Genomic DNA, 17674 nt, shown 5'->3' with positions numbered 1-17674 from the left:
AATCGCACATTTCCTACTGTAAGGAAGTGTGGCAGAAGGTTGCATAAGTGCAGAAGGAAAAGCTGAATTTAAGTAAAGCAGAAAAGAGGGGAAGATTAATGATGAGAGGAGGGCAAGAGTGATGCTGGCAGGGGGTGGAGAGAGGGAGACGAGAGGGTTGTGTGGGAAGGAGGTATTCTCCCTTTTCATCTTTGTGGTGCACATTTCGCTCTTATTCTGTCAGTCCTTGCCTTTTTTTCCCTCTGTAATTGAAAGGTAGATTATAAGTGAGTTTGGTGTGCTTGTATGCACGCTTGCATGTCAAAATCTGCACTGCCCCCGTTAAGAAGGAGCACTGTTGCAGAAGAATGGGAAAATCCAAGGTCATCACGGCATGCTTTCCTCTGACGTTGCCTCTCAGCCCCTTTTTGTGCGCAAGTGTGTGAATGACTGTGTGTGTGCCTGCATGGCAAGGAGACTGTGCGTGTGTAACTCATAGCAGCGAGCCAGCCTCTGCACCAATCACGGTGCACATTCATATGCCTTTTAGCTCCAAGCACACGTGCAGGCATTTATCCCAGGCTGAGCGGTGCGTGTGTTTGTGTGCATTTTCAGTGCCTCTAGGCACAGCAGTGTGTCTGCATGAGGAACTGAAGCTGCATTAAGAAAACATAAACGGCCGTAGTGAGCGACTTCCACATCACGACTAATGTACGGTAAGGTTAACAATCCTTTTTCCATTGCGTATTGGTCTGTGCATTCTGGGCTGTGTAAACATGTGAGTAATATCAGGCATCCGCCGTTTAGCCTGTTTTCCTACATTCTACAAAGATGTTTCCTTCTCGGCTTTCTTGCGATAAAAAGCAGTTCTGACTAGAGTGTAGCAGCTCCTGAAAGCGCCTTATGAGAACTTGGACACTTAAAAGGATACTCACTGTTACATTACAGTAATAGATTACTCGGGGACTCTGCTTTGAAGATGTTTATGTTTGGTAATAGACACTTATTTACTCCTAACTATCACTGATAATGTTTCTTTCTGTTATAGTTGGTGTTAACAGGGTGTGTTCTCTGTCAGTGTATTAAGTATTTGCTAACTCTGGTTAACTTTGGGTGTTTGCGTTATAACCTTGTGTTCATATATGTATGATTCTTCAGTATTTTAGATACTATGTGTTAAATTATGTTTCTTTAAAAACAGAAAAGCTCTGGTAAGTTCATTTTTAGATTTGATGAAATCCCCCAGATGGTTTTTGACATTTATTTTGGCTCTGATGTTACTGAGGCATGTTGATATATGGTTAATTGATTAGTGTTAATTAAAAATGTAGCCAGCTTTGCTTTGAATTGCAGACTGTTGATGGAGTAAGGTTTTGGTTTGGAGTGGATTTTTAACACAGGCGCTTCAAACTGAAGGCTGTACAGTGTGCTCAGCTTATAGTGTCTGTGCAGGTTTAAGGGATTCATAGTGTGTTGGACCAGGCTTGTGTTATATAGATTTGTTGGCAGCGGGGTCTGGCCATCAGTGTGTTGGTCGGATTACACCAGCCATGTTTGCTTCCACCCACACTGATCGAATGTGTGCTGTGAATCTGGCTCTTGGCTTAATTGGCTGAAAAACTGATGTATATGATGTTTTCCTTATGAAATTCCATATTTTCCAGTACCTCAAACATACCTAAGCGATATGGTGGGCAGGTATGGTGGAGTGTTATGGTTATATATAAGCAGGACATTTGAGTAGTTTTTATGTCATCCCCAAATATTTTTATTCCCTGTCACACTTCCCAAAAGGCTGTCACCCTCTTCTCTATGATATGTACTCTGCTCCTCTCCTCATCTGCTGTACAGTATTCCCAAACTCAGTGACAGCGTCTGTGCATACTGGTTAGCTGTTGAAATGGGCTTGCTCATTATTTGTTATTTGCTTACGCGCTCCTCGTTTCTCGTTTGCTCTCCGTATTGCCAGATTCTGCTGTGTGCTTGCATTTCTTTGTGTGAGTACAACGTTTGAAGATGTTTGCTGATGTAAAAATAGCAGGACTTTGTCTCTCTCCCCCCTCCCTCTTATGTAATGACACCCCTGAAGGGCAGCTTGCTTTGTAACCCTCATGAGAAGTGATGTGTTTCTTGGGGAAGTATGTATATTTACAGCAAGGTCACTGTATGCCTGTGTGTCAGCGTTGGCCTTCAAAACCACCGCTTTGCATGACCCTAGGTGAAGGTGAGGTCTGAATGTGCACCTGCAGTTCTGTTTCCCAAGTATACGCACACCTCCATACACACAGGCAGATATTAAGTGTGTTAAATATTGTTGTTGCTGGGTGTCAGGACTGTATTTATTCTCTCTTATCCGCCATGTGACTTCAGGCACAACAGAGCAGATTTGGGACAGCAGGTGCAGATGACACTGCAAGATGCGTAAAGCGTCATGCACCACCTTGTGCATTCACATGTATGTTTTTGTAGCATCCTTTGAGATAATTTCTGTTATTTATTTATTTTTTTATTTAGCACTAGTGTCTACAGCTGATATGTGGGAACCCACAGTGCAGTTATTAACACCTCATGGTGTTTGTGTAAGTGGGTGGAGGATTTTTTCCTTTTTTCTGTTTTTTTTTTTTTTTTTTCTCAAAAATTGTTATTATCATGCAAAAACATGTCTTCTGTAGCTATGTATTTTTGCTTGCCTTTATTTTTCTTACTTCCACGTGCAGTTTTGTCCTCCCTTCTCTCCATTTCTCTCTCACCCTAATGTGGAAATGTTAAGCTGATATCCTGGGGGAAATGGAGAGTGTAATCTGTTAATGTACCGGCCCATTGTTAGGAGGATAAAAATAGATTGTGATTGGCTGGCTTCTTCCTGTGGCGATTTGAAGGATGGTGACCCCCCACCCTTACATGTGTGTATATATCCACTCATAACTTCATGCTGGAAGATTGTGTAGCTTAACATCCAATTAGTAGCGATAGATGTTCACCTTGTCGTTGTATTAGTGTTAGAGCTACAAGTGATTTATTGTTCCTGTGTTTCAAGCTCGTCAGTGTGTTGCTCACAGTGTTTGCTGTGTAGGTTTTATTCCTTATTTGAGTCTGTGTGGAGGAGCTCGGTGTCCAGCCCATAAATGTGTTGTCACCTTGCAGCACAGCGTGGGTGGATGTCGTGAGACCCCCTGCTTTGTGCTTTTCACCACTGTCGACCAAATCATTGTGCACCCACTTTGTTTTGCCTTCTAAGTTTTTTTTCTCCCTAACTAACCCATCATTAGCAGAAGCACAAAACAGCCCTCATTCCTTATAACAGAAACTGAACACAACTTTGAAACATCACAGGAATTTCTGTGCCAGCAAATCAGCTGGAGAAATTTCCTCAGAGAAGCGGCATTGCAGTACACACATTACAATTAGAGTGCAAGCAGAATATGTAAATGTTTTAAATGGCGGTAGTTTAATTTTATGTTATAAAGACCTGTGGGTGTAATCGGCCTCTTTGAGCCACTTTCATCAAGTTTGTTGAGTTGTAGAAACAAATATGCTGTTTGGTGTCAGTCAGTTGATCTAACACTGAAGTAAAGAGAACTGGTTACAATTTTTTAAAAAGGAGGGAAAAGGCAGGATATATCCAAATGCTGCACCACAGGTGTGTGAAATAAAATGCCAATATATTACATAATTTAGTTTATTTAGAAATGACTTTCCCCAAAAAATTTTATGTGCAGCTGACAGAGAGGACAGGACAGATTTGTCCTGGACAGAGCAGATGCAATAAGTAGCACTAATCTGTGACTCATTCAGCACATCTCATTTCACCTCCCCCATCACACTCCCATCTCTGTATATGTCTTTCTCTCATTCTCCTGCCCATTCTCTGTCTGTCCGGTACCCTTTCTTCTGGAGACTAGGGACCCACTGTATTTTTTTTTATTAATTCAGTGTTGACTCCTACACTCATGCCCTGAGCCAATACAGCAAGGATGTGAACAGGAGGTGGATGGAGTTTAGGTGGGTGCAGGAAGGGAGGGAGAGTTGCAGAGGCCTCATTAGTGTTTGAAGTGATAGAGGAAAGAGAAGAAGTGCTACGAGTAGACTCACACTTCCCTGAGATGAGCACATGGATGACAACTCCTACCGAGTTCAACACAACTTAGAGAGCAGACATGAGTCTTGAAAAACGCGCTTTTAGTACTCAAAGTGATAACTTTATTAAAAGGTCTATTAGGGACATCTTATCTGTTCTTGCAGCTGCCTTGCCAGGCGTGGGTCACTGATAATGTAGCAGAAGGCTACTAAATGTTGATACACAGCCTTGTTGCTCGGTCTAAATGACGATCTCTATAGCAGCAGTGCTCAGAAGTCTAAATAGTCTCAACACTCATTTTCTTTCTTTCTTTCTTTCTTTCTTTTTTTTTTAATACTGGGAATTAATATAAAATGTTAAATGTGTTTGTTTTCAAAAGTTGGTTGGCCAAAAATGCAAGATAAGACAAAGTGTGTGAAAATATTTTGTTTTTAATTTTTCTGTTGTTATACTATGTGACTTTGATATGTTTGTGCTTTGAGAAAAAAAAACCCCTCATGCATGCACATCTCTTGGGAATAAATCATTTTCCACCCAAAGCTTTGGTTTTGTCTTGAGAAGGGACTCAGCGTTAGGGATAGCATCAGTGACTCAGGTGCATTGGCTGATGTTTGTTTCCTTGATTTTTACAGTTTGATTGTGCCAATTAAGTTCTAGATTGGATAGTCCTGTTTCTTTGGGAGTACAGGTGTCTCACATTTCAGGCTTGAAAAGTGTCCATTTATAATTAACTTTGGTAATGCATGACCTCTTCTCACACATATTTGACTTCCAACAACGTCTTGTGATGGGAAGTTTTTCAAGCAGCAACACATGTCCCAATGAAGATGATTGCTTACACAATTAGGTATAATTTCCTGTCATGATTGTACTAACAAAGACACTAGGGATGAGGGAAAGAATTGATGCAACATGGTATTGCGATATCTTGTGTGGTTATATCGTGGGTGTTACACACTCATGGTTTGATATCAGTGTTTGATATTTACCAAGTAATATTTTAATACGTTATTATACAGATATGACTCGCTATGAACAAATATTGAAGAGTGCATAAAATCTTTACATTTCCCGTCTTTGTCTTAATAGATACGTTGCTAACACCAAGGCATTGTGATTATAATCACTTATATTTATTTAACAAGGGGAAATGTTGTCACGTCCAAATAAATAGGCTTTTCTTATTTATTGGATTTCACAAAGTATTTTGCAAGTCATATTTGTCAGTTCTGGCATAGCGTGAGCAGTGTTGTTGATGGTGTTGTTTGAAGAACAGAAAATAGCTTTTTTGGTAGTAGTTTAAAAAAAAATGTATTACCTTGGTGTTGAGTTGGGAGATGGTCTATAAATGGAATGGAAGCCATTATTGCAAAGGTGTAGCAAATAGACCGCTAATAATGTTGTCTGTGTGCTCAGAATGTTTTTTTTACTGCCATTTCATGAGACGTTGCTCAGTCTGTGTAACAGCAGCAACAATAATGATTAATAAACCACTTTTTAATTTAAGTTAAGAAAAGGGAAGAAGATGACGTTGGGAGAAAGGAAGGGCAGATGAAAATCTTTCTTAGTGCACTGATTTTCTTTTCTTTTAATAAACGTTAAATACCTCCTGTCTCTATTTGTGTCAGAGAACCATTCATTACTTGCCTGCAATGCTGACTGCATTATGACCTACTTTTTTCGTCTAGCTTTATGACTCTAAAACTCACACGGTGAGTTTAAAGGAAGTAAGATGGGGGGAAAAATGCACGTATGCTTCAAAGGTGAAAGCGTAATTTGGGAATTTTGGAGGGTGTCCCTTTTTCATTTTCACAGGGTCTCCCTTATGACTCATCACTGCTGAATTCCCTCAACCAATCATGTCAGCTCTCTGCCTCTCTGCCTGGCTTGCTTTCTCCTCAGTGCAAAGTCAGAAAAAAATCACTGTTCACAGTTCGTACTTTGTGCTGCATCATTCTCTTTAAGGCTGTCTTGACTGAGAGAAAGCGAGGTGTGTGTGTGTGTGTGCGTGTGTGTGCCTGTTTCATCTCAGTGGCATTGCTGTCACTGTAATTGTCTGGTGACCACATTCCTTATATGTTGGTGTCCTGAAGTGTCTTTCCACAGAATCGCCTTGATTTGACATGTGTTTTGTGACATAAAGTTTCGGTTTGATAAATCTTTTTAACGCTAAAAACAAAAGTTCGAGTGATTATGTCATACCCGTACCGCATGAAGTAGGCGTATTGTGTGTATAGGAATTTCTTTAAAAGCTGACATGAAGTCACCTTCTACTGTACACATTTTTTTTTTATTTGTCTCAGGCTATACGTATTTGTAAGTTCATGCGTTTATATTTATGTATGCTGCTAAATTAATGATATTACGGCCTGACTATTGTCAGTTGACAAATATGAACAAATCCATTTTGTCCATTTTCCTGGCTGCAGTTGTGTTGTTTTTTTTTTTCTTGCCGACAGGTCAGTATGACTTCTGTTAAAGTTAATGTTTATTTTCTGTAACTTATTTTTCTCCAGCTTTCAACCATTACTTCTGTTGTGAGAGCAATAATGTGAAGTCATTAGTTGCTGAACTGGAATGACTTTTTTATTGCCCATTTGTTGCAGTGTTCATTGAATCGGTACCGAAATGTGGCTGATTTGAGACTACCTCATTACTTTGGCTGACAGAGTGCAGACTAATACTACTACCAGAAAAAGAAAAGAGGAAAAAGACCTGATTTATTGTATTTCTATCAGTCACGCTGCACAAGCCTAATTGAGCACTTCTCTCTTGTTTTTGTTTTTCCTCTCCATTTTCTCCTTCCTCAGGGGTTTGTGGCTGTTGCGGGGCACTCAGGCCTCGGTACAAGAGACTGGTAGACAACATCTTCCCAGAAGATCCAGAGGTGAGAAGTGACTCTTTCTGTTTTTTTATTAATACCTCATGTTGTCAAAGTCAAATACCATTCGTCTACATAGTGTAGAGTTACATATAGAAATCATTTGGTGCTTTCGTATCTGTGGATAAAAAATAACTGGGGTCATTGTACGTTAAGGATAAAAATTGAGCTTTGCCAGGTTTAGCTGGTAGGATCCATCTGTGGTCGCTTTGCTTGCAAATATAAATAGTTATGGCAATTTATATTTAGGAGGATTTATATTGAGCTACATAACTGCCTTCTTCAAAGCTCATCTTTCCTACCATTTTTCTGATTTACTGAGATCTGATGCAGATGACTCATAAAGGGAATTAATCTGGGCTGAGACGAAGAAGCTGATTTGCTCTTCATTACTGCCTCAATGCTGCTGCAGTAACCCACTTTACCTTTTAGATCTATGGTCTGCAGTACAGCGGCATAGTTATACTTAACTCTTTTTCCCCCCCCTGCTTTTTGTCTCTGTGCACCTGCTTATTGTGCTCCAAAATGAAACCTGCAGTGGCTGAGTCTGTAACTAATGGTGCTCCAGCAGATTAGGCATAATTAAGGAGTCTGATAATGTTGACTCGAAATTGTGTCACATCGTGTGAGCATGTGAATGTGTGTATATATGCATTTATTGAAATACTTGATGGTAAAGAAGTTAAATATAGCAATGTATTCTTAGGTTTGTATGTATTTGTTTTCTTTTTTACTTGTCTTTGCTAAAAAATAAATTTGGAAAAGAATTGAGGTCCTATTTAATTTGTAAATGTGCAGTGGCTGGGTAGTGAAACTGGAAAATTCTGAAATGTAGCGACCAAAAAAAGCTACTAATTTCACTGGTGCTTTTTCTGTCTTCTCTTAAAAATTGTGTTGATGGTTTGGATGAGAAGCCATGTTTGTAGGTAAACTTAACAGTCAAACTGGTTATTGCTCATTAAACTAATTTCAAGAAGATGGTAGTTGGTAGCGCATTCTTCGTACGCAGGTATGACAGCAGATGTGCTCTCTTAGATTGAATTCAGATATATAAAAACAATGACTGCATCCTGTTTTTGTGCATGCTGTGACATTACCACTTAGGCACTTACATTAAAAGGGGCATTGTTATTGTTCATCCTGCTAAAATGTGTCCCTTGGTTAGAGACACATCCCCAGCTAACATGAGTGAGTTGTTTTGAACATATTGTGATGTGCTATTTTTTTGTGCGTGTAAATGGCAAATTATATGCATAACTTATAACAATAAAAGGAACAATTATGTACAGGATGCTTGGGTTGTATAAGTAGTTCCACTGGTGCTCATGTCTTCATCACAAGATTTATCATTTTACAGAGAGTTACCCATTTTCATTTATACAGTGTCTATGAAAGTAACTTTTTTTTTTCTGTTAATGTGGGTACAATATTGAGAAAAACAAATTACACCTTCTTCCAGTTCTAAGGTTTTATGTATCAAGACAATAAAAATCATGTTGTCTTAAGTTGTGGAAATTTGCTAACACAAAGCAAAGAAAGAAAGACACCAGCAATTACCTTGGAGAAGTAATGAGAATGAAGCCATTTGCCAACAGTTGGAACTTCATCATTGTACAGGAAGAAAGATTATTCGCAAGTGGAAAGCTTTCAGGGTGGTTTCCAAACTTCTCAGCAGTGGATATCGTATCATCTCAAAGTCAGACTGTCAGACACCCCTCCTGCAACCCCCCCCCCCCCGCCATCTCAGACTCTAGCAAATTTAAACGTTAAAGTTCATGACAGTACAATTAGTAAAAGGTTGAACAAGTATGGCTTGTTTGGCAGGGTTACCAGGAAAACGCTTGGTAACCCTCTCTAAAAAGGACATGACAGAACAGCTTATGTTTGCGGAACTGAATCTGAACAAACCATGCGACTTCTGGGACATGACCTTTGGACAGACAAGACCAAAATCAAGCTCAAACACCTCATACCAACTATCAAGTGCAGTGGTGGAGGGGTGAAGATTTTGGCTTGTTTTGCGGCCAAAGGACCTCTGCAGCAGTCATTGAGTCAACCATAAATTATAGTATAGCAACTAAGTATTCTAGAGTCGAATATGAGGCCATATGTCTGACAGCTAAAGCTTGAATAAAACTGGGTCGTTCATCAGGACAATACTCTCAAGCACAGCAGCAAATCTGCAGCAGAATGGAGGAAAAGGAAAAGAATCAAGGTGTTGCAGTAGCCCAGTATAAGTTCAAAGCTCAACCTGATTGAAATGTTTTGATGGGACCATAACAGATCTGCGCTTTTATAAAGACAAGTGGGCCAAAGGTTGTCAGAGACTAAAAACAGTTGTGACTTTTAAAAGCTACAGAAATATGAGGTGTACTCTTTCTTTTTTGTAACACACCGCTCATGTCTTGTCCGGATGTGTAAAACCTTCAAATTTTATTTCATTCACTCCTTTCTTCTTTTTCTTTTTTTTTTCTTTGGTCTTGTCCGAATGTAAGTGAGATCTCAGAGGACTGTTGGTGTTTTTAGCTCTCTCTTCCCCCAGACCAAACTGAAGAGCAGTAAAGTAGGTCAAGGGGAAAAGTAGGAGTTAAAACCTGATGATCTAGTTATACTCATTGATTTGGGGTTTTTAGAAATGAATAGATTTATATTTGTCACTAAACACACACAGTTGCATTAGAGAAACATTTCTGGAACAACAATTTTATAAATTATTATCCCCATTGACACAAAAAAAGCTGTAAAAGTAAACCGAGCCAAAGCCTGTTAGTGAACATTAACCCATGTATGTAAATCCCATCGGACAATTTTTTTTTTTTTTTTTTTTTTTTTTTAAATTCTGGGTTAACTGATCCTTTGGATTATTGCAAAGTGTCCCACTTTTGCCGTCTCCCTCTGTCACCCACCTAGGATGGTCTGGTCAAGGCCAACATGGAAAAGCTGACATTCTACGCCTTGTCAGCTCCAGAGAAGCTGGACCGTATCGGAGCCTACCTGTCTGAGAGGCTGTCAAGGGATGTGGCTCGGCATAGATACGGGTGAGCTTCAACTGTAGTCTCTTAAACATTTGGTGTTTGTGCGTCTTTTGTGTTTATTCTTTGCCACATATCAGTTTATTTAAATCTAGCACAACTGAAGCTGTAACATAAAAATTCTGGGAAGATTTTGAGGTGGCTTGGCTGTTGGTAATAGGAAAAGTGGTGCTTGTAATATCCTTTCATCAAAGAGATTTGTTCTGATCTCTGCATAAGATCTGAGCTTATCAAAGCGCTTAAGACTGTGCTGTAAAAATCCTTCTTTGTATTCTGCGTGCGTGTTCTTGACCCTGTTTCCTCGTTACATTCGAAACTCACTGTCACTATCTTCGCAATATAACCAACAAGACATGGAGGAAAATGGGTCTGTTTTTAATAAAAAAGAACACGATTGGTTTGGGTTATGCGTTGTGATGTGTTTGTTCAGTCTGCACTTACTTTATATTCCAGTGAAGTTGTTTTTCTCTGAGCACCCTGCAATGATTCTCACAAATGCAAACAGCCTGTACAGATTATATTTACACTTGGCAGAGTCCAGCTGAATATGCTCAGTCTCCAGAGTTTGTCTGGGAAAGCTTATCTTATTTTGATTTCTTGCAGGCACAGATTACATTTATCTTCAGGGTTAAAGTGACTCTCTATTCTCTCTTTTGCCATTCCAGGTATGTGTGCATAGCCATGGAAGCCCTGGACCAGCTGCTGATGGCATGTCACTGCCAAAGCATCAACCTGTTTGTGGAGAGCTTTCTGAAGATGGTGCGCAAGCTTCTGGAGTCAGACAAACCCAGCCTGCAGATCCTAGGAACCAACTCAGTGAGTTTCCAGGATTTCACTATTGCATTATATCAGTTTGATGACTCCCATTGTTTATAATGAACCACCAAAAACAAACAAACAATCAAAAAAAGAAGACTGGTAGCTGCATTTCTCTGTCAATTTTGCTTTGTGGAAAAATAGGTTTGCATACTTGTCTTATATCTACAACAGAATTAAGTGCCTGTAGTATAAAATAGTAAAAGTATGGAAAACAAATCAAGGGGTGCAATGTTGCTGGATGTTAGTCCTTTCATTCAGATTATATTATTGGATTTTAAACATAGACACTTATTTAGTTGATTTACAATTTAATAATCAAGAAAACTTGCCTAGCTATAATGTGTTCTATCTTTTCAGACACAAGTCAGCTGTTTTAGTGATATAAATTTACAGAAATGCTCTCACACCCAAGCTGTTGGATGTTAATGTGTCTTAGTTTCTAAGCTTTCCTGCTGCAGCAAATACTGCCCATTTGAGTGGATTTAGAGGTATTATCTGAAATTGACAGGGTGCATTTACTTTCCTGACGTGATGGTAAAAGGCGAGAGATGTTAACCTTGAGAGAATACTGTGTTGAGAAAGATCAGAGCTCAGGGACGGAGTGGTAGGCAGAGAGAAGTGATGAGTATCTTCTGATGTGGGAAGCAGCTATCAGCACTGTCTGCTGGGTCAGGAGAGGACACGTAAAGGAAATCAGATTAGCTTTAGACTATACGGCCGATGCTCTGCAGTCATCTGTGCAGGCTGATGAGACATGCTAGCTTGTCGCTGTCATTCTGTCTTGCACACTTTTATAAACCCAAAACACAAATACAAAGCCTGACACACTCAGCAAGTAGAAGAAATTTATATATACACACAAAATAAAATTATATAATGTGTGTGTGTGTATGTAGAGCACATGCCTATGGGACAAAATCAGGCCCTTCTTAAAATTTAATCTGGCTGCCAGGTTGTAGCTGTGACCTGCATAGCCTTGTGCACATGACAAACTAAACAGACCTCCTCCGCACCCGCAAGTTAAAAAGCTGCATATGATAGAATGCTTAATGAAATGGAAAATTGAATCTAAAGACAGTTTCAAGTGAGGCCAGAGACTGAGTAGCTTACCTCTTTACTGAGTTTAAAAAGGCCCGTGTATTAATTTACCGTGAGACAATTTCTGTTACCAAATAATATAATTTGCAATGTTATTTTATGTTTGAATTCACACACCAGCAAAGACATGAAGACACAGAACAGAACCTTCAAAAAGTCACTGAACTGAAAAGTGCTTTGAAACTCCTCCATGATATGTTTTGAGTGCAATCTCAAAGTGATGAGGCTTGAAAGGGAAGTCTAAACTGTATGGTGCAGGTAAACTGTGCAACAAAGATCTTTTCTTTGTTATTTTAATTAAACTTCCTATCCACCTGTCAAGCTGTGGTGTTCAGACCTGTGAACTAGGCTAGGTAAGACTTCCCGACATATGTGCAAAAACAAAATTAAAGTTTTATTGCATCAGGATGTATTTTGTTGTATTAAATGTGCTCAGTACTGCCAGTAGGTGTCAAATTCAGGCTTGTGAAATAGGTTGTTGTTAGTTGGCTGTATTGTACCGTTCTTATAGAGCCATAAAGCTACGTGCACACTCATCACACAAGGCTTTGTGACTTAGGCTACGTTCACACTGCAGGCGAAAGCGCATCAAATCCGATTTTTTGACCCTATGCGACCCATATCCGATCATGCTATGACAGTGTGAACGGCGCAAATCCGATATTTTCAAATCCGATCTGGGTCACTTTCGTATGTGGTACTGAATCCGATACATATCCGATGTTTTAGAAAGCGACTGCTGTTTGAACGGTCAGGTCGCATTAAATCCGCCTTTTACGTCACCGACACAAGACTGAAGCCAATTATCAGCGCCAGAGAAGCGCCCGAGAAGACATCGCGAACGCTTCCTGGCCATCCAGTGTAGATGTCAGTGAAACTGTTGGGAAGACAACGTAAACATTTTATTTGTACTGTATAATCTGCAGATTCTGACAGAAATCTACTGCTATCCTTTGAAGCACCGCTCCTCTCTTAAACGGCAATAAGGATCATTATTAGGTTATTTACATTATTATGTAAATAACAAAATAACTTAAAGCAAAAATTGGGAAACGTGAAGACCGAAGTCTTTATATTAAGGGCCATCAGTCAAACAATACTGTTGCTCTGGGTCTAAACAGAGCGCGTTGTGTGTGACATCTTCTTTTGCGCATGCGGGCCGCTTTGAGCGTTCACACTAGAGAGCGTTTGCTGTTGCATTTTATTTGTAGTGTGAACGAGCAGACAAAAAAATCGGATTTGATCAAAAAATCGGAATTGAGCATTAAGACCTGCAGTGTGAACGTAGCCTAAAGGCTGGTCAATTGTGGACATTCCTGGTTCTGGTTGCCTAGGTAACTATAATTTATTTACTACGAGGTCATATGTCACTCATTGGTAGCTGCTTCAGTCACTCCTCTGGGAATAAAAATGTTTATCTCTGTGCCCCCTTCTTTTCTCACACACACGCACACACACACACACACACACACGCTTTGCATCTCCAGAGGTTGTTTTACCTGTAGTTGCTTGAAGTCGCCAAATGCCCTTGGCTTTCTGTGACGCCTCCAGTGTGGACATTGCTTGAGATCTTCAGTTGTTCATTCAAGACTATATTTCAGTACATAAATGACGCTATACCTCTGCATGGTATACTAAGCATGAGGGCCCCGAGCATGTAAAAGTTCCTGCCCTAGTTCTGTGTGAATCACACAGAAGTGACACCATGTGTACAAACTGTAAACTACATTGAATTGACATAAATTACACAAATATTAAGACCAGCCAAAACCATGAGCAGCTGCCATACAGCTTCTGACTGTCTTTGTGTGCACAGTGTAGCTCATCAGAAGCAGGTCAGAGTCAGAGAGAAATGAATTAAAAGGAAGATTAAAGAGGTTATTACAACAGGACTCAAACTTGGCCAGATATTGTTGCACTCTGTTTCTCTGACTAAAACCTTCACTAAACCTTGTACTCCTGAGAAATCTCTAACACAGCCCTGAGCACCAGACCTATTGATTGTGTCAGCCTGCTTTTATTTCTTTGGAATCTGTGATTGAGATGATGGAGGTTTTCTCTGTTTTCTATTGCCTCTGGTTTTGGACACTATGCTAAAATTCTATAACAAACTGAAAGCAATAAGAAGAGTTTCAGCATAGTTGATACATTAATACCTGGAAGCTGCCCATCATTACTGCCAGTAACACTGGGCAGCTTCCAGGAATCAACTGTGGCAGTAAATTGCTGCAGCAGCTGAGCGGCTTCACAGGAACTGTTATCGGCTCGCTTCATTTAATTTGAAGCGAGGATACTTCAAGGATACTTCATTAAATTTCAAAAACCACTCCATGCACTCATTCTCTACACAGGAAATGATTCAGCAAGGACGTCATTAGATGCTAATTTTCTACACTTCTGTGTTACTTTGCATGGCATAATTATGATTTTCTGTATTGACTTTTTATGGTGTAATTCTTGATTCACATAGTATCATGATCTGGCTTGATTCTAAAGAAATTCACTTCATAATCTATTAATTGGAGAGTCGTGTGAAGCTAAATGTCAGCCTGTTTACTTGGTGACATTTTCTTGCCCAGTGGGATAGCCTCCCTCTGCCCTGTGTTTTTCACTTTTAATCCTGTGTTAAGAGAGCTCTAGTTTGGCTTTAATTTAGCAGATATGCACCACTCAGATCTCAGGTTATTGGGCTTGGGCTTTTTAAGGAATGGGCATATTATTGTAAATCTTTTAGGCTGAAGTGTATCTGTATGCTATTAAAACTGGATGTCTTTTTTTCCCCTGTCTTACCTTCTTCTGTCGTTAGTTTGTAAAATTTGCCAACATAGAAGAAGATACGCCATCGTACCACCGCAGTTATGACTTTTTCGTGTCCCGCTTCAGTGAGATGTGCCATTCAGGCTATGAGGACCCAGACATCCGCACCAAGTACGTAACAGAGACGCTCGACTGCAGTAGAGATGGAGTTGTTAAATAAGTGCTATTCTGAGTCTACATGGGTAGTGTTTATTTTTAGTTTTTATTCCTTTTTTGGACATTTTCTTTTGTACACTTAAAAAAAAAGAAAAGAAATGTTAAGTCATTGCTTTCTATTTCTGAAAATAGACTGTAAAATCGTTTGACAAATCAAATATAGCTTTGACATGGAAAAAAAAGAAAAGAATAAAAAACAGCAATTCAAACAACAAAGCTAGGTGCAAATATAATTTCCTAAATATGGTTACCTATTTATAGGCCGAGTAACCAGTCAGATGGTTTCTGTGTGCGTGTGTGATTGTTGCTGTAAGGATCCGCATGGCAGGTATCAAGGGTCTTCAGGGTGTGGTGAGAAAGACAGTCAATGATGAACTGCAGGCCAATATCTGGGACCCTCAGCACATGGACAAGATTGTCCCCTCTCTGCTTTTCAACCTGCAGAGTGGAGAGCGTACCGAGAGGTGAGTGCAAACAATAAAATGCAAATGTGGATTACATATGCAGCAGAGTAGATGTGCTCCATTAGCTTTTCAGTGTAACGTATTATATTAAACATTAACCATTAACCTCCTAGTACCTGGCGTCCACACATGTGGACATCACATTTTGGGTTATTTAGACCAAAATACTCAATTTTGCTCTACAAGGGCCTGATATCCACTTACGACGACATTATACTGCTATTGTTCTATCAAAATTTTAAACGAATATGTGGCTCTCATTTTTCTTAGAAACAAAAATTAGGTAAAAAAAAAAATCTTGTAATTCTTTGGGTCCTGATGAATGTAAAAACAATCAGCCCAAATATCAAAGAGAAATTAAAAATACATGCTGTGGTATAATAACTAAGATGAGGCTTTTCATAGTGCTTAACTGGACATGTGAACTTCAGTGTAAGTGTTTCATAAAAATCATCTGGTCCATACCACTTCTGAAAATTGAGTATATGCAACCTCAGATGAACAATAATATATGACATATTACAGTGTGCTATTGTTTATTTAATACATATTAAGCCAAAATGCAGAAGCATTGTGTGAAAAGCACCCTTATTGCTTCCATAACAGTTAAGAGGGTAAGTAGCAACTAGCTCCTGCTAATAAATTTGATTATTTGCTCATCAGTGAATTTGAGAACCTCTATAAAGGCAGTGGTTTTGGCAGTCTGCAGGACTGAAGCGTTTGGCCGAGAGGGGAAGTTTTTAGCAGTGATCTTAGGTAAGTAATTGCTGCCACCCATCAATAAGGCCATATCCAATCAATTTGAAGTCCATCCTTCCACAGTGAGAAAGATTATTCACAAGTGGAAAACATTGAGGACAGTGGCCAATCGTCCCAGCAGTGGACCTCCCACCAATTTATTCAGCCAAGCTCAGAAAATCTGCAAAAAAACCTAAAGCTTAAATGTTGAAGTTTATGACAGTGCAAGGGTTACCAGGAGAAAGTCTTTTCTGTCTAAGTTGCTCACAAAGGAGCTTAAACACACCATTTAACGTGTGGAGAGAAATTTGTTGAGTTAACAGCAGCTAGTGTTGACCTGCCTGCCTTGGATAACACAATCCAGATACACGATAGCCAACTGGTGTTGTTTGTCTCACATTAGGCCATATTTGTCCTGGCTGTCTAGCCAGCGATCACCCATGTCATTCATCATCACTGTCATCACCGACAGCTCTGTTTCCCCTTTTGGACATCTGGTAACCCACCCAGAGCAGCCAAGAACAAGGAAACCAAGACACGTGGTTCAGATTCCAAAGAGAAAAGGAGTGAATGTGAAAGGAGGAAAAAGCATGCACAGAAATATTGCAATGGGTGAAGAATTATAGCTCACAAACACAGAGGTAGAGGATGCCAGCAGCAGTCTGGAGTTTCTCTCTCTTGGTTGTATTACACATACTCAAATTCACTTTGACGTCAATGCCGAGATCTGAAAGTTAGGAAAGCAAAGAGGGAGGGCAGCAAAAAGAACATTGGGAGATCTGGTGAAGGATAGATAATGGAAATTAGAGTGATAGAAATGGGAGAGTTATTCAAAGACGGAGACAGACAGATTTATTGCAACAGGGAGTCACATTTCATTCTCAGCTTCTCTCTGCTCTGTGTGTTATCCCCCTGCTGTGCATCCTCATTTCCTCTCACACTGGGTCTAGCTTGTCATTACCCACAGCAATCAGTACAGAGCCTAATTACCTTACAGATGGTGGATTTTCAAATCACGTAAAGATCAGCTTTAGTCAACCTTCTGACAGCTGGGACTGGGAAAGTTTATTGATGCAGATGACAGAAGCTCTCTGGACTTTGTTTTGTGTTTAAACTTCAAGAACACATGAGGATTGTAATGTATGTAGTTGCCTAAAAAAAACAGAAGCTTGTTGTTCATCTGAGGTATTTTTCACATAGACTCATAAACAGCACATCTGAGATCAGGTAGCTATAGCTAAGTTCGCTTTTTCAAATACTGGTGATGCAAATTTGTCCTCACAGCAGATGTTTACTTGAGAGAGATTGCGCGGGATGAAACAACCTTTTTCTGCCACAATGCTTTGTAACCACTGAACAAATAAAGAAACTTTAAACAGCATGATTTTTTTTTTTCTGCAGCTGACAGAAAATATCACTGAAAAACCTCACTGACATCAGCTTGTGTGCTCTTGCTAGTTTAGTGTGTTTTACTTTATTTAATTTTTTTTAATTTTTGCGTATTTTAGTTTTGAATACAAAAGATGGGGCAGGAACTCACATTTGCTCCACGGAAACAGCAGGCAAGATGAAAGAGTTAGGCTTTGAATAAATAATGTCATCATTGGTGGAC

The 17674-nt window shown here is 39.6% G+C and overlaps 2 protein-coding genes across 6 annotated transcripts in view; one reads left to right on the top strand and one right to left on the bottom strand.

The window, feature by feature from the left end:
* LOC113037225 (adenylate cyclase type 8) overlaps positions 1-8656 on the bottom strand; it is a 30571-nt gene extending 21915 nt beyond the window's left edge. For both annotated transcript variants that reach the window (XM_026194069.2, XM_026194070.2), the window contains exon 1: positions 8496-8656. The gene's annotated coding sequence lies outside the window, so the exon portion shown is untranslated. The remainder of the gene's footprint in view (positions 1-8495) is intronic.
* Positions 1-17674, top strand: part of LOC113037226 (protein EFR3 homolog B) — a 31124-nt gene that overhangs the window by 3435 nt on the left and 10015 nt on the right. For all 4 annotated transcript variants that reach the window (XM_080289710.1, XM_080289711.1, XM_026194074.2 and 1 more), the window contains 5 exons: positions 6868-6944; positions 9849-9976; positions 10636-10786; positions 14694-14815; positions 15175-15324. In XM_080289710.1, the coding sequence (XP_080145836.1) occupies positions 6868-6944; positions 9849-9976; positions 10636-10786; positions 14694-14815; positions 15175-15324 (628 nt within the window). The remainder of the gene's footprint in view (positions 1-6867; positions 6945-9848; positions 9977-10635; positions 10787-14693; positions 14816-15174; positions 15325-17674) is intronic.

This window comes from Astatotilapia calliptera, chromosome 15 (assembly GCF_964374335.1).
Source record: "Astatotilapia calliptera chromosome 15, fAstCal68.1, whole genome shotgun sequence".
In the NCBI taxonomy this organism is placed as follows: domain Eukaryota; kingdom Metazoa; phylum Chordata; class Actinopteri; order Cichliformes; family Cichlidae; genus Astatotilapia; species Astatotilapia calliptera.
The sequence above is the reverse complement of the archived record's forward strand: the minus strand, read 5'-3'. Positions and strand labels throughout refer to the sequence as shown.